At 47.7% G+C, this 21,443-nt stretch overlaps 1 protein-coding gene across 2 annotated transcripts; it reads right to left on the minus strand.

Annotated features, from left to right (window-relative positions):
* Window positions 1–2: 2 nt before the first annotated feature.
* Window positions 3–21,348, minus strand: SLC6A20 (solute carrier family 6 member 20). Of its 2 annotated transcripts, XM_055803749.1 has the most exons (12): window positions 19,064–21,348; window positions 18,782–18,990; window positions 10,879–11,019; window positions 10,053–10,144; window positions 9,153–9,380; window positions 7,449–7,559; window positions 6,813–7,054; window positions 5,773–5,935; window positions 5,082–5,286; window positions 4,227–4,386; window positions 3,016–3,181; window positions 3–1,199 (listed from the first exon to the last, which is right to left on the minus strand). In XM_055803749.1, exons 3-12 carry the CDS (start codon window positions 10,991–10,993, stop codon window positions 1,050–1,052), a joined length of 1,632 nt encoding a protein of 543 aa, XP_055659724.1. In that variant the 5' UTR covers window positions 10,994–11,019; window positions 18,782–18,990; window positions 19,064–21,348; the 3' UTR covers window positions 3–1,049. The 2 variants fall into 2 exon arrangements, with proteins under 2 accessions (XP_055659724.1, XP_055659723.1); XM_055803748.1 differs by lacking the exons at window positions 18,782–18,990; window positions 19,064–21,348 and adding an exon at window positions 14,879–15,504.
* Between the last annotated feature and the right edge of the window lie 95 nt (window positions 21,349–21,443).

Below are 21,443 nucleotides of genomic sequence, written 5' to 3' on the forward strand. Positions count from 1 at the left end.
CACATAGTTAAGTCACTGTATTAAGAATCCGCATTCCATGAGTGTGTCTCTACTGTTGTTCTTCAGTGTCCTCTTTAAAGTTCATAGATACAATTTTACTGTTTTCTATTACATGAAGCTTAAAGTTAAAGGTATTGCTGTCTTTATAAAAAGTTTACTTAGGGAAATTAACCAGTTCTGTGGAACTGCTGCATTGTTACATCTGATGATTAAAGTATACCTGGATATGAACTTTGTCAAAGCTAATTATATGGCATACTTCTGTTTGGGTGGGGCTTGTAAAGCAGCTTTATCACAGATTTCTTCTAGTGTATTTACAGTGCATCCCTAGAAAATACAAAGTACAGCACAGTGCCCAGTTGCGTATTGGAAGTGGAAGCTTACTTCTTCTGGAGGTAAGAGAACTTCTGCAGCTCATATGTGTGTGTGTGGCTGTATATATAGATATATACATATAAACTGCTTTGCTGGACACAAGTATAAAAGAAGCAGTGTTGGCCGCATTCATCTCATCTCAAATACCGTCCTACTGACTTTTCCCTTGTAGGAAAGGGATTATCACATTCACACTGCAAGACTTGAACAGTTTCATCTGTTGATGAAATACAGATGTCATTTCAAATAACGTGCATGTTTAAGCATGGCTTTCTTGAATGGAAAGGGTATTTGCCAGTACTTTGGTGCAGGAACATGCTTAGTTGGGTGCTCGTGTATTTCCGCATGGGCAGCGCTACAACAGAGTGGAAAAGAATTACCTAACATTGCGTAATGGGTTGATATGCTGGTTAATTTGTGCTAGCTATCATTTTGTGAGCTGCTGTTCTGTTTTTCCCCTCTCTTACAGAGGCCATTGTAAAGCTTCATCTTGTTACAGAAAAGCTTTTTTTTTCCAAACCATTGTGGACCCTCCTAAGAGCACTTTTTGGTCAATGTAGCACCCGCGATTCTCAACTCTATACATAGCCGCTACAAATAATGGTTGCTGCTGTCTTCCAGAAGTGCCCAGTCACAGACGATGGGGGTAAGGTCTTCCCAAATCCTGTTGGCATTCATGCAACGGTTGAAACCCTTTCCCTCTTCAGTCTCTTCCTTATAAAAGTTCCTAGTGCCCCCAGGGGTATGCACATGGTGGATGCCGCCACCAGCAGCCCAATCACCGCCAGGGCGTAGCCTGGGTAATCCTTCGTCACCAGTTGCCCCTGCAAGGGAGAGAAGCAGTATTGGATCTGTGGGATCTGTGGTTTTTAGTGTGCTGGAGTCAGGTCTGGGGCAGAGCTGTGCATACAGAATCACAGAATCATTCAGGTTGGAAAAGACCTTTGAGATCATCAAGTCCAACCGTTAACCCAGCACTGCCAAGCCCACCGCTAAACCATGTCCCTACGTGCTGCATCTATGTGTTTTTCAAATGCCTCTAGGGATGGTGACTCAAACCCCTCCCTGGGCAGCCTGTTCCAGTGCTTGACTACCCTTCTGGTGAATAAATTTTTCCTAATCTCCAATCTAAACCTCCCCTGGTGCAACTTAAAGCCACTTCCTTTTGTCCTACTGCTTGTTATCTGGGAGAGGAGACAGACCCCACCTGCCTCCAGCCTCCTTCCAGGGAGCTGTAGAGAGCAACAAGGTCCCCCCTGAGCCCCCTCCAGGCTAAACCACCCCAGCTCCCTCAGCCGCTCCTCAGAAGACTTGTGCTCCAGACCCTTCACCAGCTTCACTGCCCATCTCTGGACACGCTCCAGCAGCCCTACATCCCTTTTGAAGTGAGGGGCCCAAACCTGAACACAGGATTGCAGGGGCGGCCTCACCCGTGCCCAGCACAGGAGGGCGGTCACTGCCCTAGTCCTGCTGGCCACACTTCAGATACAAGCCAGGATGCTGTTGGCCTTCTTGGCCACCTGGGCACACTGCTGGTTCGTGTTCAGGTGGCTGTTCCAGGTCCTTTTCCCCCAGGCAGCTTTCCAGCCACTCTTCCCCCAGCCTGTAGCGCTGCCTGAGGCTGGTGTGACCCAAGTGCAGGACCCGGCACTGAGCCTTGTTGAACCTCCAGATCCCTCTGCACAGCCTCCTGCCCTCTGGCAGATCAACAGTCCCCGGCAACTTGGTGGCATCTGCAAATTACTGAGGGTGGGCTCGATCCCCTCTTCCCGATCATTGATAATGACATTAAACTACGTATCTAACCAGGACATCTGAGAAGCACTTGCAAGCTGTAGCAGCTCACGACTGTCAGTGCTTTTTTTTTTTTTTTGTCCAACCATAAGAGCTTAAAACTGACATGAACAGAGCTGCTGACAAAAATACTGGGGAAAACTTCTGCAGGCTTTGGTAAAGAGCAGATTTAGGCTTGATTAATGTTTCTTAATGAAACGGCTTGGCCCTGACCTCTGTCAGGTCTCTGTTCCTCTCCAGAGCCCGCGGGCTCATGCTGACACCCAGTCAACATGCCAGGCCTGCCGTGGGTCCCAAATCAGCCACGACATGGAAACAATTGTGTAATTTGTTTCTGCGTGCTAGGAATGTTTCAACAAAAGGTTATGAAACCAGTGATGACTTACCTAATAGTAATTCCGCTGTGATAAATACACAGTTCAGCATCCGTACAAAAGTGTTTTGACAGTGAAGAAAAATGTATAGGGAAATTCTGAAAACTATTCCAGCAGCAGCTCAGTTCTGTGGAAGTAGCACTAATTCTGTTCAAAATGCTACAGTTTGAAAGTAGTTTTTCTGTTTAAAGTGTATTTTTTAAGATCAACAAAATTTTGGTATTTCAAGGGGTCGACTAAGAATTGTAGAGGGAAATTGGTCTGTTTTACAGAACCATTGCATCGTCACTAGGTCAAGTTTTCCCTGCTTTACCTCTCCACAAAATTAAGGGATGGCCCCAGCTCAAGCTGCAAGCTTACAGAAGACAGTTTTGTGGAACAGTGTAGTTGGGAAGGAAGGCTGTGTCCTTGCATTCCTTGAATTAAGGAAAGTTTTTTTTAAAAAAACACAACAAAACCAAACCTATTTTACCTGTGTGGCATCCCACGCTTGGTATTGCAGTGTTCCTGTGAGGATATAGTCGGTGAGGTAAAATATGAGTAGGCTTATAATTAGCAAAGGACTAGCAAAAGCCCACATAATTTTCCAGTACCAGTTTGGCTTGCGTCCAATCATGGTGTGAAGATCTTTCTCAAATCTGTATTTAAAAAAAAAAACAAACAAACCACCATTTTTGAGAATGGCTGTGTATGTTCAATTAATACCTTGATCTGAGTTACTTCAAAACCACCTACAGAATTAAATATGCAAGATGGGAAAGGGGAGTAGTTGACCAGAAGAGTAACAAGCAGAGGCGTATTGTCTGAAGAACTGGCTTAGCGGGATCATACAGTGAGGGTGAAATTGAATAAAAAAAGAGAGCAGGGCTTTGAAAAGGGTCCCAAACTGCAGAAGAGTAGCTAGGAATAGGTACAGCAGGAAAACTCCTGACTAAATAATGCCTGGAGCATAAGTTCGGACCGTTCCTGGTGTAAGCTAACAGAGAAGAGCATTGAAGCTTAAGAGAAAAGAGAAAAGAGCTGTTCTCGCCACTGTTGGTTCAGCTGTCTTTGGGGAAGTACTAGTGCTGGGAGTACTAATGCTGGAATACCGAACTCGTGCAGGAAACCTGGATCTGACTGAAGGCTCTGAACTCCTCAGGGGCGTCATACCAACGTAGGTGCTGTACAGAAACTGTGCTAGCGGACTAACAAAGCAAATACTAAAGCCTTTTCCCTTAGACACCCTGAGCAAACGGCTCTGCTGTTTAAAACCTCCCCTGATGCCGAATCTTGCTTTTACCCACAAGGGATGACTTGGGAGACCAGCAACGCCCGAGGTGACCGTCTCTGAAAGCAGGCTTACCGGCACTGTCGTGCTCGTGCTGAATTACTGCGCAAGGAGGAGTTTTGGCAGAAGGTGCTCTTGAGACCAAAGACGGGAAGAGCAGGGAGCAGCACATACAGCTCTTCAGCTCTCCCCTGCCTGCAGAGAAGGTGTCAGCCCAGCCTGGTCCCCACGCAGCCCTGAGCCAGAGGCCCTGGAAGGGGCCCTGCAGGGCAGGGGAGATCCCCGTTGCCTTGCTGATACCATAGTGTATTTAGCCTGCGCGGTGGTGGTGTTATATATATATATTATCATCTGGGCCAGCAGTCACTCCCCCAGCTATCCTGCCATGAAGAAAGAAGGGTTCAAGCTTTTACCTTCTTATCCCGTAGATGTAACACACAGCAATGGTTTCTACCAGCACAATGAGCAGCAGCGAGAGGGTGGCTGCATAGTCGTTGAATATGTCAAACCAGTAATTTCCAGCCTCCATGGTGAAGATCAGGCCAATCACACAGTTAATGAAACACACAACACCTGCATGGATAAAACAGGGACCCTGCCATTAGCCTGGAAATCTAATTGCGTTGGGAAATGTCATACTGCTTGTGACTGAAGAGCTGGTGGGCTTTCTACTGCTTTCTGTCAAGAAGCAGCTTTCTCCAAGGAGAAAGATAATTCTTTTCCCTTTGGAAAAGACCTATGTGTGTGTGTGTGTGTGTGACTACTCTGGTGTATCCTTAAACTGCTGCTCCTTAGACCTGCACAGTCACAGTCCATCATCCCAGTAGGGTCAAGAGAACCCAGTGCCGTGAGTGCATGCCTCATCTGTGGTTACTGCTGGGCATCCAGCTAAAACAGGTTTTAAGTTGGGGTGACTGATTTCCATGCCTGGCCAAGCAGGGTATATCGCTTGTGTGGCTTTTTGAGGGAGGTGGTTTGCAGCTGGGACACTGGCTATGCGGCCGAAGAGGCACTCGGTGCAGGTATCTAAACATTTGTCTTGGCCATTTGAATGTCACCGGTCAGTAGACACCAGTCTGAAGGAGCTGGGGTGTGCTGGGAAGCCTGCAACACAGCACACGATTGCCCGAGTGCTTTGAGACCTCCTGAAGGAAGGTGCTGGGCAGGATTTCCGAAGGGCAGGCAAACCCTTCCTGCAGCATATTTGCTGTTCCCCGCTCTCCCCTTTGACCTCTCGCTGCACAGCCTACGCTTCAGCCGGTGCTTACCCGAGATCACCTCCTTGGGGAAATGGGTGGCAATGACCTTGCTGTCCGTCAGCGGCGTGAGGATAGCGGCGGTGTTGCCCAGCATGCTGCCGATGCCCAGCATCAGCAGCATGAAGAAGTAGAGCACGGAGTACAGCTGGGGCACCTCCATGTTTTTGATCGCTTCAGAGTAGACTATAAATGCCAGTCCTGTCCCCTGGACGGCCTGCCGGCAAGAAGGGGGGAAGAAATGAGTTACAGGCAGCTCCTCGGCTCGATAAAGGATGTAAGAACAGGGACTTAAAAGACTGACCCTGTACCCGGACAAAATACACCTGTGGTGGTGGTTCTGCACAGCAGAGGCAGATGAGATCTTCACCAGCTTATTCAAACTGCACAGAAGCTGCTGCAGTGACGCTCGTAGCAAAATTATTTGCTCCAGACCTTTAAGATCTGCCCTGTCCTGCAGCTGGAGCCGGAGGTCTGGCTGCATCGCCACCCAGCTCAGTTGCTAATGACCCGAGCGAGCCCCTCGCTGGGCTGAGCCAGTGCCCCCCGCCCCATCCCCAAGTGTAGGAAGGAGCCCCACCGCAGCCCCCGGCCAGGCGGCTCCTGGGAGCGGGGACGTGCCTGCGTGGGGCTGCGGGGCTGCCTGGGCTCGGGAGGAAAGGGGAGAGTGAAGCCCAGGTGCCAGCACGAGGCGGGGACTCACCGTATCTAGTTCAGCTTCCAAGCTGCAGTTTTTAAGCTGTGGCAATAGCTGGGCATATTCCTGGGGGTGGGTGGCCATGAGGTAGTCCTTCATCTCGCTGAGGTTGTCTGCTGTTAAAGAGCCTTCCTCCAGGTCAAAAGCGTTCAGCAGCAGCAGAATCACCCTGGGAAAGACGACGGGAATTTAATGGCTTTCAGGCCAAGGTACAGAATTGAGGCCAGTTTTGCACCTCATCCCCTTCTCCATTGGCCCCCACGCAGGGATGCTCTGCCAGCCCCAGGGCTCCGGTCTCCCCCAGTCAGAACCACAGCAATTCCAGCACCGTGTTGGGACGTGGGCAGAGGGAGCGGCCCCTGTGCCCACTCCGTCGCTCCCAGGCAGGCATTTTGGGTGCCAGCCAGTGCCAGCTGGCGTCTCTTCCCCTTTGCCCTCCAGTCTCACGTCCACAGCCCATCAATTTAACGAGCCTTTTGGCAACAAGCAGGGACTAGCAGCTTGGTTTCCTCTCTGATCAGCAGAGAGATTGAAGACTGTAAAAATGTGAGTAAAAGTGTAACCGCCATGGGCCCTGTGCCAGGGGCTGCATGTGAGCTTGCTGCCTCAGGGCACGATCCTGCAGGCTGCTGGGCACCTCCAGAGCATCGCTGCCAAGGAGGCTGAGCTCCTGGCACTGGGCTTAGCCTTAAACGAAGGGAGCTGAGCATTGCTGCGTTTTATTAACCAGCTTCCGCACACCCCCAGAAGCATGTGCCAGGACCAGGGCACAGGGGATAGTGCCACTGTGACTCGCCCAGACAAACTCATCCTCTCGACCTGGCCCGTGCCTGGAAGTGGCACCCAGGTGTCAAAAGGAAAGCCAGCCCTGACCTTTCGTCTCAGACTTCATCACTTTAAATAGTGCCATTAGCTTTATTAGAGCAGTATTAGATCTGGTTTTGGGGCAGTGCTGGCAGTGCTGCATGCTGTTATTTATTTACTTCCCCTCTTACCTTGCCCAGAATGGCTTGGAATGGAAAACAAGTGAAATACCAGGCTCTTACTTGTTTATACAGCTCTCGTAGTTAAACGTCGCCTTGAAGCCATAGATGGAGAAAGTCACAATGCTGGCAAATATGGACGTGGTACTGTTGATCAGTGAGACGATGACGGCGTGCCTCTCGCAGTTGTTGCTGGGCTCGTTGTAGCTGGCAAACGCAATGAGGCTGCCAAAACCCAGGCCCAGTGAGAAGAAGATCTGCGTGGCAGCACTGATCCACGCCTTGGGGTTCGACAGTTGCTCCAGCTGCAAAACCAGACAGAGAGCAGGAGCATGAAGCTGCGCAAGGATGCCGGGCACTGCCCCTTCCACCCTGCGGGGATGGGCCCCTTCCTGCACCTGTTTGAGCTCGGGGGTGGTTTTGGGGAGGATTACTGCTCAGTCTGAAAGTATTACTGAAAGTAATATGCTACAGGTTGTGTGAATGGGCAGGGCTTTTTCTGCAGGAGAAAGCAAGCAGCTTAAGGGCGCCGTGGCAGAGCATGCTCCAGCCACTCCCAGGCAGTGTTTCCAGCTGCCTGACCTAAGCTACTGCTGCAAAAATTCAATATAAGGAAAAGGAGTATCATATCTTTTAAAAACCTACACATTTGGTAACTAATAACATTTAATGAAAAAAATTGGTATGGCTTTTCTGTACCTTTGGTGTGAACATGTAGATGAGCCCGTTCACAGCTCCGTGAAGCGTTAATCCTCTGATGAGGTATATGATGAGAACACAGTACGGCAAAGAGGCTGTTACGTAGACGACCTGGGGAAAGAAGGGGAAATGCCTTGGTCTAAAGAATACATAAAACAGCTAATCTGCTGTGGGCGGTCTCACTTACTTTGCATAAATCATTTCCATTATTGTGTTTGTTACCTTGTATTCATCTTTGAAAAAATACTTTTAGATACATCTAACTTTAGATCTACGTTTATGGGAGTCAAGTTTTTATTAGTAATAACGACCTGTGCTACTGTTCCCAAAGTCTTCTCTTTGACTGGAGAAATAAGAAAATCTAAAATATTTGCAGCATTTACAAACTGGGTTCCGCAGTATTTAGTGGAGTAACGCCAGTTTGCAACTATCTATCCATCTTTCAAGAACTCACTAGACAAAGGTCATCCATCATCTGCTTTAGAAGGAGGGCGAGCAGACCTCATAAAAGGTCAACTCAAACTTGAATGAAACCATTTTAATTCAGATGTGAAAAAGACTTTAACTTAATGTAACTCAGATGAGGGGGAATGAAATCTTTCAGTTGTCTTCCATGAGCTTTTGATCAAACCCCTGAATTTGTATCTAAAATGTTCGATCTCTGCATTGGAAAAAGACACTTGTGAGGAAAAAAAATAAAAGGGAGAATGCACTCACCTTCTCTTTGCTGGGATGTACCCCAGTGGCTCACGCCGAAACTTACATAAAAACTGACTCATAAAAACCCACTTTCCTAAGCTCTCAGGAAGAAAATTGGCTGAGTAATTACCAATATTCCTCCAATATGCACTTGCCTGTGGTGGCAGCTGGCATCTGCCTTTTCCCATCACACACCCGGAGATGCAGCAGCTTCACCTGCCACTGCAGGACAGCCCTGCACCCACTGCCCAAATCCACTGCTGTTCCTGCACAAGGGGTGCAGGGGAAACCCCCCATGCCCCACCTCCCCGTGATGAAACGCTGCCTATATGATGCTGTTTCAATGCTCCTTGGCTGTTTATTAAATACATTATTCATATTAATTATTTTACAAGCTATCATTTATATTATTATATAAATAATATTACTATATTATTTCTGTTATTATTCATATTAATATAAATAGCCTTTTTGCCCCCAAAGCCAGCTACAGCAAGTTTAAGGGGTTATTCCTAGTTTACAGTCTCTTGGCTTTCTGCATTCAGCTAAGACGATTTGGGGATTACAACCCTCAGCATGCTTCTTAGTGCAGGCTCAGCTAGGGCTTTCCCCCCCCCACTTCCTCACACCTTCTGCTGTGAATAAAAAGTGAGCAACACTGCCTGGTAGATGTCTTTTTTTCTTTACTTCCAAAGGCCAAAGAATCCTGCCGCAGCTTTGCCGTGGCAGATGGCTTTCCGCAGGGCCAGCAGCTTGGTGGCTGGTCTTGCAGCAGAGGTGGCTGCATTTAAAGGATTTTTCTGGATTATTTTTTTAATATCACTCAGTGTTTTGGTTGTGCCTTCTTCAGTTACAACTTAACAGGGTGGCAGAGGCAGCAGGGCTGGCTGCTCGGGGGGAGATGCCATAACCTGAAGTTACAGCAGCCATGGCTGCTGCCTTTCAGCACACATTCATCTTCTCCATGTCCTGCCTGGGCTTGGTGGGGCTGCGCCCGCCTCTCACCTTGCCGGTGGACTCGGTGCCACGGAGAATGCAGAGGTAGACCACCAGCCAGGCCAGCGTCAGGCAGAGCGCCTGCTCCCACTGCATGCTCCCGCTGGCCTCCAGCGATGGAGAGATGTTCAGGGTCTGCCGGTACCAGAAGTACTGGGTGGACGACGTCTTCTCACACTCTTCCTCGTAGCCAGTGCGATTGCTGTTCAGGGGGCAAGTGGCCCATGGCAGGGGGTCCTGGGAGGGAGGGGAGCGGGGAGAGAAGCCGTCAACATGGTGGGGAGAGCTGGGGTGCCAGCAGAGGGTGGGGGGGATGCAGGTGAGGGTGGCTTTCTGCCCACGGCTTGCTTGTCCCTGCATCATGCTGCCTGGGGTTGAGGATGACCCTCTCCCTGGGGATGTTATCTACGGACCCTCCCTCCCTAAGGACTGCTGTTTTCTGATCATCTACCCACGGAACGACCCTCTCCCCAAGGACAGACCCACTCTGACCCTTTTCCCTGTGGGTGACCAGACTGACTTTCTCCTGGAGGACCGAGCCTCTCTGACCCTCTCTGATCCTCATCCCCAGGGCCAACCCTCTCCCCCACCTTCAGACAGACCCATCCCAGGGTGCAGGACACCATGGCCACCACCAAGGCACATGCAAGCATGGCATCACAGGGCCGGCCTTGGCCAGCATTTCATGATGAGAAGAAGATACCACAATGCCCCTGGGGACCCCCTGGAGGGGGACACCACTGCCTCATTTTTTCCCCACCACAAAAGTCCTGGAAGGGTTTCTGGAGCTTTTGGGCTCCCCCACTCCCAACTGATGATTGTGCCATTCAACACCCAGCATTGATGCAAAGCCACAATGAACGTCCGTGGCCACAGCAGGGTCAAGCCGTACCACTGGTGCCCACGCACCTGGAAAGAGTGGAAGAGGTACCAGAAGGCCCAGGCGTTTATCACATTGTAGTACATAGAGAGGAAGAAGGAGACGACAACGCTGGCAACACCTGCGGGCATGGAGAGAGGCACTCGGTCAGCAATGAAAACCCAAAACGCCACTGGCCCCATAATACCCAGAAGGGCACCACAGCTGGCACGCGGAGGGGCTTTGCCCCCGCACAGTCCTGCACACAGGGCATGCCCCTGCTGCTGCAGCTGCTCCTCCTCTCATCAGGGCGATCTTCCACTGGATTTTATACATTAGCCACTGGGGAGTGAATATTCAATGTATTGTTAAAAATAGAATAGAATAGAATAAAAATAGAATAGAAAAAGCAAATTAATGATAGTTTGGGTTATCAGGGTAATTTAATGACGTAATAATGGAGATAAGAGGGGGCATTAGTAAATAGTAGGCAGTGATGGTAAGAAATTAGGGCACTGTTTTATCACTCCATGTCGAGTGGGATCATGGGAAGATGCTCTTGGGGTCAAAACCCACTGCAGGCAGCCCCAGGGAATGGATTCAGCACTCGCCTTCACACCGTAATTTTGGCAGGGACTCACACCTCCAGGGCTAGGGACCCAGCACATTGAGCTGGGGTCTGGCCCCAGTGCCCGACAGGGGACGGGGTAAATACATGCAGTGTGGCGTCTGGATCACCGCTTTGCTCAGCCTGGTGAGACCCAGTAAAACCCCAGCTCCCACCTGGTTTCTCCTCTGAAAGTCAAAAGTTCTCCATTCAAAAGTCACCCGTTTTCCCCAGGTGTTTAAAATTGAAGATGAAAATTGGGAACATACCAACACCACAGAGGTAGGGGCTTATTATTTTCCAGGCACCGATGCTGCCCCGGCGCATGCGCTGCCCCACGGCCAACTCCAAGTAGAGCAGCGGCATCCCCTCAGCGATCAGCATGATAAAATATGGGATCAAAAAGCCACCTGCAAGAAAAAACCAACAGATAGCCTTCAGCAGATGGGCAGCATACTAAACACCACATTGCCCTATTTGTGGTCAAATCACCCTGTTAGTGTCCCAGGAGCTGGCTAAGGCTAGGTCCTGTCTGGCCACCTCGTGTATCAAGGGCATGACACAACCCTGAGGGCATCTCACAGGGTTTCAGGTGGTGCCCCAGGTGCTGGTGGGCGCTGAGCACCTGGGTGCAGGGAATTTTCCACCAGCACTTGGCAGAGCTGGGATTTCCGCTGTTAAACTGTGCCAGTGGCCTGGCTGGTGCAGCAGGGCTGCCCAGGTGCTTCGCAGGCGGTTTGAGCAATGTTCGGGCCGGGGCTGTTAAAGGGTAACTAACCGCCAGTCAGACCTTGCGGGAGATAATGAGAGAAGGAGGACGAGGGAAAGATTTACTTTGTGCGTGGTGTTCTGCAGCAGAGCCAAAGCGCTCAATGAAAAAGTAACAGCAACGTCTGTGTTGAATAGGGTTTTGAGTGACTTGTTGAAGTCTGGCCGGGCTTAAAAAAAACCCCCAAACAACCCCAAAATATCCCCCAAATCCCTATGCTGCGCACACAAGAACCAGAAAAAGGGTGAAGGCTTTTCCCCCAGGGTCCCACCTGTGGCAGCAGACCCCAAGGCCGAGGCACACAGCTTCCTCCCACCCCTCTCTGCTCATCCCTCTCCCCCCACACAGAGAGCCAGGATGGTGGTGGTGGAGGGGAAAGGACCTTCCTACCCAGCAACAAGGATGCGCTTCTGCTTAAATTTCTGCTGGAAAAAAAAAATAATAAATCCTTGTCCTCGACTTGGAGCTCACTTCAGAAAGAGCTGCTGACTGAGTCAAAACCTGGATTTTTGTGAAGGCTTTCCTGTTTCTCTTTTTACAGCAAGCCAAAAATATTTACGTAAATATCTCTTATTTAGGATTTAATCTGCAGCATTAACATTCCTTGCAATGGGCTCTGTGCAGCACCACGGAGGAATGAACTCTGGGCAGCGACTGAAGCAAAGAACTGGAAATAAACACTGAATAATAATCCGGTTTATTCTGGGAATTAATTTCCCACCTCCTGGCTCCCTTGTTATTAACAACCCCTTTGTTAGTCTGTTAGATAACTTCCTATGCCGCAAGGGAGCTGTCGGAGGTTTAAGAGCTCTCCCAGCCACCCTGCCCCGGTGGGGTGAGAGCTGCCCAGGGGAATTTTGCCCTGTACCAGAGGGGGCAGAAAATCAGTGTCAGGCCCTTTGCAAAGACTCTTCCATCCTCCCAGCAGCACTGCCACGTGCTTGGCATCGGCTTTGCCACCTTGCAAGGAGGAGGAGTGCTTTCAGGCTTGTTCTTCGCCCCGATGTCCTCCCACAGCTGGGAGTGCTGGGGCTGAGCCCCCTTGCCCCTTGCTCTGCACCCTGTTTGCATGCAGATCTTGCTCCCGATGCTACTTTTCCCAAACCAAAGCACCTCATGTAAGTGCCTCAGGGCAGCCGTATGAACCATCTCCTTATACACGGTGAACCAGCACAGCTCCACCGACCTCCCCGCTCACTTACACCTGGCGCTGCTCCCTACGGTGCCAACTGCCTGCAAAAACCAGCTCCCAGGACAGACCCCCAGAGCTGGCACAACACACAGAGTGTGCGCTGGGTCTGGTTGAGGCGCTGGGCCTGGCCAGCGGCACCCTTGCCTCTGCTCAGCATCCCACCGGGTGCCCAGGGGCTTCCTCGCTCAGGGCTCAGCGCTGCTGAACACCGGCCCTGCTGTAAACCCATCCCGGTGTCATCCCAGCCTGCTTACGGACAAGACTAACTGCACCTGCGAGGTCTGAACCCCCCGTGCTCTGCTCAGGTCAAGCTCTCTGGAAGAGAGCGAGGAGAAGGAGGCGATCTGCTGACGGATGGAAAGACAGGAGGTCACAAAGTCTGCAAACACCCTGTTTATGAGTGTCATCAGCGATAAGGGCTCTATTGCTGTGTTGGGCAGGACAGGGACTGGCTCTGTGTCTCTCTAGAAGGAAGATGCCAAACAAGCAGTTGCTGCATCCTCCCTAAGCCTGGTGCCTGGCATTATCCAGCTTTTAAGTTCCTGAAATTATGTTTTGTCTGCGTGGGTTTTGCAGACCCCTTAAAAGCAACCAAATCCTTTTTAAGAGGACAGTAAAAAACAATTAAGAAAAGAAAAGCCCGCTGTCAAGTGTTAGCTTCACAGCAGAGAGAGCTACCTCTCCCCTGCGGAATTTACCCAGGGAGGATAAAAATAGTGCATGTATAAAAACATGCTTTTTAGAAAATACTTGGGTTTATTTAATCTTTTTGTCAGGTTAATCAAGCATTCCAGTTTTGGTTACATTTCAGAGAATTTTCACCACCTACGTACACTACTGATGGCTGATAAGAAGAGCCTAAACCACACAAAGCCCCTCACTGTCTGAGTTTTGCTGTCCTTCAGGATGTCTGCCAAAATACGCTGCTAGTGAACGAATCACATGCAGTCTAATTGTGTACAGGTATATTTGCATTTCAAGCTTTGTGCTAAACTTCAGTGTCAGACATGAAGTCTTTACCCTCAAAAGCATCCCTGTAGAGGAATACACCCAGAACTGCATCACGTCTGTCATATCTGCTATCTGAACTGTCTGAGAAAGCTTCAGCCACTGCAGCATCTAGCTTCTACTGTAACTTCACCCTCTGTATTATCTGGATTTTTCTGACCTGATCCCACAGAGCAGCTGTGATGCAGTCCCTGTGCTGAGCTGGCTTTTCAAAAACCAGCATGAACAAACTTCTACCATCACATGTGCATTTAGAAGTAAGCTACAAGCCAACAAAACAAGCACAAAACCAGCAAAAAAGCACTTAAACATCTCAGTGTGCTTCATCCTAAAAGGAGGAAAAGGCAAAAACAGACCAGAAGCAAATGAGGCAGATGCTCACGCCGCCGCTTAATGTGTGACTGAGATGGGTCCAACACTATGACAACAGATGCAGTAGGAGAAGCAGTATAAAACTGGGATGTCTTAAGAGACGGTCTTTATAAGGATTCTTCAAAATGTGGTCATTAAGCAGTGGTAGCTGTATACTAGAGGAGATTATTAGTGTTGGCTTTTAATTAATCTAATTAACTGACATTTGATTTCTGAGGAAGAACTTCTGTGGCTGGTATATGATATAGACATCATCTTTACTCAGTTTGTCCTAGGAGAAGGAAAACTTTCAAAGACTTTATTTTTTTTGGAGCCCCAAAAAATTTATTCTCCATTTTCAAAGCTTCTGGGGAGGCTTTAGCAGCAGAACTCCTGTTGATTAAGGAGTTTCAGCCAGCTTTGAGGCAGACTTGCAGCCAAGTTATCACCTCCTAAAGTAAGGCTTTGTACAAAAGACAATACATTAATGACAGAAGTTTGAAATGATACTGCTGATCCTTAAATTAAATCAGCATAAGCATCTCCCCTTCTCCTTAAGTTCCAAGTCCCCATATGTGAACCCACCAGAAAGCAAACTAGTTTCTGATGCCTCCAGAGTGGTTCAACAGGACAAGAAAGCAACAAATAGTACGTGGACCTACATCTCTCACGATCTCCATCCTTTCAGAAAACAGGGCCTTCCCACTGTTTCTTTGCACTTCTAGGAAACAAGGCCACCATATCGGGGCAGCTGTCAGGTAAAAAAGCTTTATGCTAAAGAATACGTAAAATAAAGCGGCAATAGAAGATATTGCACACCAACAAAAACCCTGACCTCCTGCTCTGCCCTGGACCCCGCTGGGTGGACAGGGCATTAGCACGGACAACATAATCTAAAGCTTGCCACACTCCTCCTCGAGGGAAGCAAGAAATATAAAACCACACTTACCTCCTCCATACATCTGACATAAGTATGGAAACCTCCACACATTTCCCAGCCCCACGGCATAGGAAATGCAGGCGAAAACAAACTGCAGGGGATTGTCCCATAGTGGCCGGGATTTCTCCATTGCCTTCTTGGAGGCAGAGGTTTCAGCAGAGCCCTGCTGCCTTCACTCCTTCAGGTACTCTGCCAGCCTTGCCTCAGACTCCACGCCAGCCCAGCTTGGAGGGGAGGGAAAGGCGGAGGAGCTATGCTTGCCAATTCCTATCAAGCTTTTTAATTACTAATCTTATTAACAGGCACATACTAAAGTAGGAATGCTGGTAAATAGATTATAGACACACACAGAACTATAAAATTGGTACTTTGGGTGAATAGCTGCTTGGGTTTTGACTGGCATTTCTGGGAAGGATGTGAGCCCAGGGATTTTTGTCAGCTCACATGCCAACTTGACACTTGGGAGGAAATAACACTGGGGCTACAGTTTGGTTTTGGAATCAGCACACTCTTTCCCCAAAGGGCTCTCTTCCCCAGGAGTGGCATTCATGTGCATGAGGCGCCAGCTTGGATCTGGTAGCACAGGGAAGGGGTTCCCACACCATCAGGACTGGGCTTAGTGGTTGTCAGAGCTTCCTTTTATTTCCGATATCCTTTGCCCTAAACAGGTCCTTGGGCATCCCGTCACTTGTGCCCTAGTGCTCACCCCAACCAGCCCAGCCCCAGAAGTGGCCCTGAAAGAGTCCCTATCAGCCATACAGGTCCGCAGCCTGCCGCAGCCCTGAGTACGATACTCCAGTTTGACCCTCTGGGAATACCACGCTCCCTCTACATACTCTGTACGTGTGAGAGCATGAAATAGCCCAGTTTCTTTTCACTTGCCTTCAGGCTCAAACCCCACCGCTGCGCATGAGCTTGTCTGAGGGGCTGCTTTTAAAATACTTTTAACCGGCAGGGACCAAATATATACGGATGCCACTGGGAAAAGGTATCCATGGCCCATTGCGGAGGCAGAAGGACCTAGGAGGCCTTTGGGTCACCTGAATGCACACTCAGAAGCCAGGTCTGAACATGAACCCCGTGCGTTTGGGTCCCTGCCAAGGTACACTTTGAGCTCAACCACTTCAGACAGAGGTCTCCCAGCAAAGGAGGCTGCTGGCAGCGTCTGCAGCAATCAAAAAGGGCTGAACAACTCTAAGTACTCAGCTTCCTTCCTCTTCTAAATGTGTTTTTTTTGGATCAGGACTGCGCACCTTTCAGGTCCATTTTACAAATAAGACTCACTCAGCTGCGGCCAGTCTTACTCCTCCAGCACCAGGAACTTGCTCCCTGCCAGCACTGCGTGTGCTGCTCCAGCATCCCATCAGGTGCTGGCAGCGCCGAGACATCCTGCTGTGGGTCCAGGTGAGAACCCCTACCATGGGGCCTCTGGACACAAGCCCAAACTGCAAAGTGTGTCACGCAGTGCTGTTGAGAATGGCAGAACTACTCTGGTGGACTTGCTGACCAGCCATCTGTAGTAGAAAAGTCACAAAGTGGGACGCCACTTCTTTGCTTGCTAGAAGAGGTGACTGCAAGAGCTTTATGCATCTCCTGTAAATGAATCCGTTCTTCACAGTGTGTTTTAACACTGCTAGAAACCAAAGTTGTCATTGGAAAACATCAGGGTTTGCCAAACCCTACCAGAGTACAGCTTTGAGGGAGCTCATGGCTCTTCTGCAACATCCTTGCAGTTCTTGTCTTGCCCGCAGAATTGCAACATGCCACCCTAGCCCTGGAAATACATCTCATGGATCACCCTGAATTCTGCTGGAAGGAAAAATCCAAGGTAGTTTTAGATCTATTAAACTGAAGGACACTGAGAAGCTACAGATATGTCAGCTGTCCCACATCATGAAAACTTTTCAAATTGTTAAAAAGTGAAATGTCTGTCACTACCGGTGGGATTTATTACAAATGATGCTTATAAATAACTTACAGCATTTAATAACTTGCAGACAGGGCAGCCTTAAAAAATAGCACATCACTGGCACTTGGGATGCTTCTGTGTGAATAGATTACTGCTACTGATGAGCGTAATCAAGTTAAACATTTCCTTGGCTCTGTACCTCCTTCCCATTACATTTCAAACTAGTTTACTAATGGACCAGGGACACTGTGCAGGCAGAGGGATGTGGCGTCCTTAGCTCAGGTCAGGCCAGATCAGGTGCAGATGCAATGAAACGAATCCTTGCTTCTCTCACAAACATCAGCCTCATAAGCCACTCCGACCACAAACTACTATGGGTTTTTTTTACAGGCAGTCATGCATATAGGGACCCAGCAAAGTGCCCGTCATCCAGTGGCTCCTTGAGATGGATATTGAGGCTTTCAATACATTTAAAGGTATTTAAACAGATAACATTCAGGAATTCTTGATGTGGGACTTCTCATACACACCTCAGATAATCAATATGCTATTTCTGATGCTCATCAAGATTTTATCTCCTTTGAACTTCCTTCATTTGGGTTGGGGGACAACTTGGGCTCTATCTTCAGGGACAAAGACAAGCCTGTGATAGACATTTTGATCATTTCACTGCTCATGTTCAAGGAGAATTAGAAAGAATTTTTTCCCCCTAGTACCTACCAAATTTGAGAGTGTGGGGTTTGGGGCGGTGGTTGAGAAGGATGGGGGTTCATCTCCACAGCGGGCCAGGGACTGATGGGACAGCATGAGAACTGCCCTATATAAACAGTCAGAAGCTGGTAAATAAAGCAGAGAACTCCATTTCTCACTGTAGCAAAACTGGAAGTACTTAGGTGAAGGTACCAGCTAAAAATCCTGGGCTTGCATCTCTTGATGCCCGTACAGTAAGAAGCCAAGCGCCTTTTCCAGCTACTTAAAATACAGACAAAAGGAGCCCTAGCAACAGGTTGGTAACCATGATTTGAGGGTGTGAGAGAAGCTTAACACTTCTATTGGCAAAAGAGACTGAAAAAAGGAAGGGAGGAATAATAAGCAGTGGTGGAAGAAGTCTGGTATTGACAACTCCTAGGTTACCAGGTAGCCTGGACTTCATTATGGTACATCCAACATGTAGGACCTGTAACCCCTAGATTTAAAAATAAACCCTCTGCACTTTCCTTGATGAACCAGACACATGGGAGGGGGACAAAGTGTCAGCAGTGGCTAGCTTTGGTGTTTAGTACCTCTTATTCCTGGAGGCACTGACTTCCAAATGGAAACATGCTGGCTGTTAGTGTATTAGATGAGTATCAAAGGGGAATGACAGAAGAGACTAAAAAGCTTCTGCAAGCGTTTAGTGATCCTATCAAGAGAGGCAGATATATAGTCAAGAGAGTAACAGCTCCCACATATGGTCTTCCTGTTTGGATTCACTGTTTACAGTTGCTAATCTAAGCTCCGTGTTCCCTTACTTTAGGGGAAAGAAAGAATCCAGCTGGATTTCCAGATCTTTGACAACACACAGACCATGACAACTGTTGGGTGATTGCTTTATGCATAACTGGAGGTTACAGTTACTCCTCTAAGCACTTATTAGACTGCAATTATTCCCTCTAGCTCATCACTACCACCTGCTGCTTAGTTCCAAACTGTAGATGATGCCCTTAAGCTCTGTACCCTGAAGTCATGTTCAGCCTCTTAATCATCCTTAAAACTGTTTTGCATTACTTGAGCCTCCCAAGAAAAGCATGCCTGAGAAAAGTCATTCTTTTTATTTTCCTTGCTTTTCTTTAGCACCTCAGCTCTATGTATCTTCTGACTACGTGGGTTTTTTAGGATACTCCCTCCATGAAGGTGCACTCAACACAGTTCCGATTCACCCAATTGCGCCCAGACCTCAGAACCGGCCTGTGTAAAACAAGAGAGCCACAAACTGACATCTCACTAAAATAAAAAAAAGATACCTGGCCTATCCCGTCAGTTGTTCTGCTTGTCATCTGCCAGTTTGTGCATTCTCTGTCAAACCTTGCCTGCAGTCTGGGGAGATCTCCGGGCAGCTCTCTTGTTCACCAGCAGCTGTCAGTCATGGGCAGCCCTGTCAGAGTCCTGCACCCACCACTCAGCATGACCATTACTTTCTATGGACACTCCAAGACACTACATTAATAGGATCCTAAAAGAAAAACAATAATTAAAAGTCTCTAGATATTAAGACTGTTGAAACAGAATGACATGTATCTACCCACCTTTATTTGGAGAAGAGTCAACTCCAAATAGGCTGCCTAATGTTTCAGCATATGTCTGAGAGGAGACTGTAATAAGAAGGGCAGATCTAGGTGCCTTCAGGGAGTCTGCAGGCAGCCAGAGCAGGGCAGGAATCCTGGGCCAATACTTTCACTGGGACGTTGTCAAAATTAACAGCCTTAGGGTAACTCCCGTGGGAACATTCTCTGCTCAAAGCCAGTTGAGAAACATTTACAGTAATAATTACAATAACAATTCTTACCTGCTCACATACAAACTTACCTTCAAATTACATTCAATTGTTTTTAATGTTTTAAAAGGCACATCCTCCTAGAACAGACCAGACCAAACATTTCAAGCTTGATCCATTCAGCCACTTGACACCCCAAGATGATTCACATTTGTTTCTGGAGGCAGCAAGACTCATTTCACTGTGGTCTGACAGCATTTGGTATCACACAGAAGCCAAGAGCCATCCTTGAAAATGCCAGAAAAGGGGAATCGAACTGAGGAATTTTAATGACATTTTGGCTGCATTGAAATCTAAGTGCCTGGCAGATGACTGTGGGTTTCCCATGGGAAATGTCCAAATTGCAGCTGTCCTCACATCAGTCTATCAAATAAAGACAAGCACTTGCAGTTTAAGTTTCAACATAAATTAGTATTCATCTGAGGACATTTTAAAAAACGGCTATTATTCACAAGAGAAAAACAGATTAAGGAGTACTTTATTAACAGTTAAAGAACATCGGGTAATATACTGTCTCATTAAGATGGTAGCACACAGCACTCCTGGCTCATTTATTAACGACCAACTGCTGAACTCAAGTCACGGTTAGAGCATAGGGTTGTTTGTTAGCTGTCAGAGTTAATACTAGTGAAGCTGAGCTGCCTAGATTTCATTCCCACAGAAAATATTCTTCAGTCTGCAAGCAAAATAAAAACCCACCCAGCCTGAAAAAGATTTGATTCCTGCAGATCAGCCAGTTATAGAGAAATTTTCTTTTTAAATGTTCCCTTCAGGCATAACTAGGGAATTAACAGCTGAAGTAGAAGAAATGGATGATGTCTATTCAAGCAGTATAATGAACTTCCAAAGAACAAAGGCTGGTAAAAGCAGTATTAGAATTTGCGTCTCAGGGAAAGAAGTGAGGTTTTAGAAACATCAGACACTGTCAGGAGATGTTCAGATGTCATCTTCATCTTCAAAATGTCGTACCTATCTCAACAAAAGGAGAATCGCTATTGTATAATGTTCCAGGTCTTCTTTGACAGGTACATCACCTTTGACAGATGACGTATTTTTCATGAGGAGCTCCAAACTAGACCTTTACTTTGCCATTTTGCAACACAAACCAATGAGAGCATCTCACTGATCTCACACACAAAACTGGCAATCTGCGAGACAGGCAATCAAAGTTGGTTTCAGTTTTGCACTGCACAGTTCTCTACAAGATTTGCCTTACTCATCTGAGGAGATAACAAGGTCTGTAACCATGCTTGCCTACAGCCAACTTAAATTTTATTGAGACCTGTCCATACACTGAAGTTGATAGCGTGCTTTCTTGTTAAGATGGTTTCTAAGCAGATAATGAAGGTCTATCACAGAGTCAATATTCTAGCTAAGTCAACAGCCAAAGATTTATCAGAAAAGAGAAGACCAGCAGAAGTCATGAGATTCTTTGCCTTTCTTCACCCTTTGCCTGCCATTTTAGAAACAGTAACCGATCTCAACAAAATTAGTTTTATTATGAAGAAAAACACAATATTCGTGCAGATAAGTACTTCTGTTGGTGTCAACATAATTGCTCTGAGCAAACACAGGCCAGAAAGCTCTTCAGTACATCCCTATTAAGAATGTAACATTTTAGTGACTGTACACAAGGGGCAAAATACTACCTTTCATGAATTTAAACTGACGCTGCATGAGGAGTACGTCACCCCATAAAGCCCAACTATTGCGCTACATCAATAATATCATGCTACAGACACAGGACTTTATCCCAAACCAATCTTGCTTAACCAGTGGGAAGAAAAGGACAAGAGAACTCACAGGCTGCAAGCGTATGGCAGATTTGACTGGGGCATCACTGCTTGAGCAACTTTAACAGCTTTGCCCATATGAGAAAGAAAGGGGAAAAAAGATCCATTTCAGTTCAAGCAGCTCCTGAGACAAGCACTGTTAAATGCCAGTTTCTGTAACACACACCCCCCCCCCAGTCTTTCCCCCAGCCCTGCTACTAGTACGCTTTTTTACAGCTGTTTGACGTGGTATGGCTTTGAGCATGAATCTGTAATTTACATGTTCACATTTCTAGCAATATTCTTTACTGGTTTGCTACTCCTTTCTACAGATACTTAAGAAAACAGCTATACAAAACA

Source organism: Falco peregrinus, chromosome 5 (genome assembly GCF_023634155.1).
Source record: "Falco peregrinus isolate bFalPer1 chromosome 5, bFalPer1.pri, whole genome shotgun sequence".
NCBI classification, from domain to species: domain Eukaryota; kingdom Metazoa; phylum Chordata; class Aves; order Falconiformes; family Falconidae; genus Falco; species Falco peregrinus.

Coding starts and splice junctions, on each gene's coding strand:
- SLC6A20 (XM_055803748.1), bottom strand. CDS start 14,999: ATGGAGAAATCCCGGCCACTATGGGACAATCCCCTGCAGTTTGTTTTC. Junction 11,020..14,878: donor ATGTCAGATGTATGGAGGAG/GTAAGTGTGGTT, acceptor TTTTTCTTGCAG/GTGGCTTTTTGATCCCATAT. Junction 5,936..6,812: donor TACGAGAGCTGTATAAACAA/GTAAGAGCCTGG, acceptor CGTCTTTCCCAG/GGTGATTCTGCTGCTGCTGA.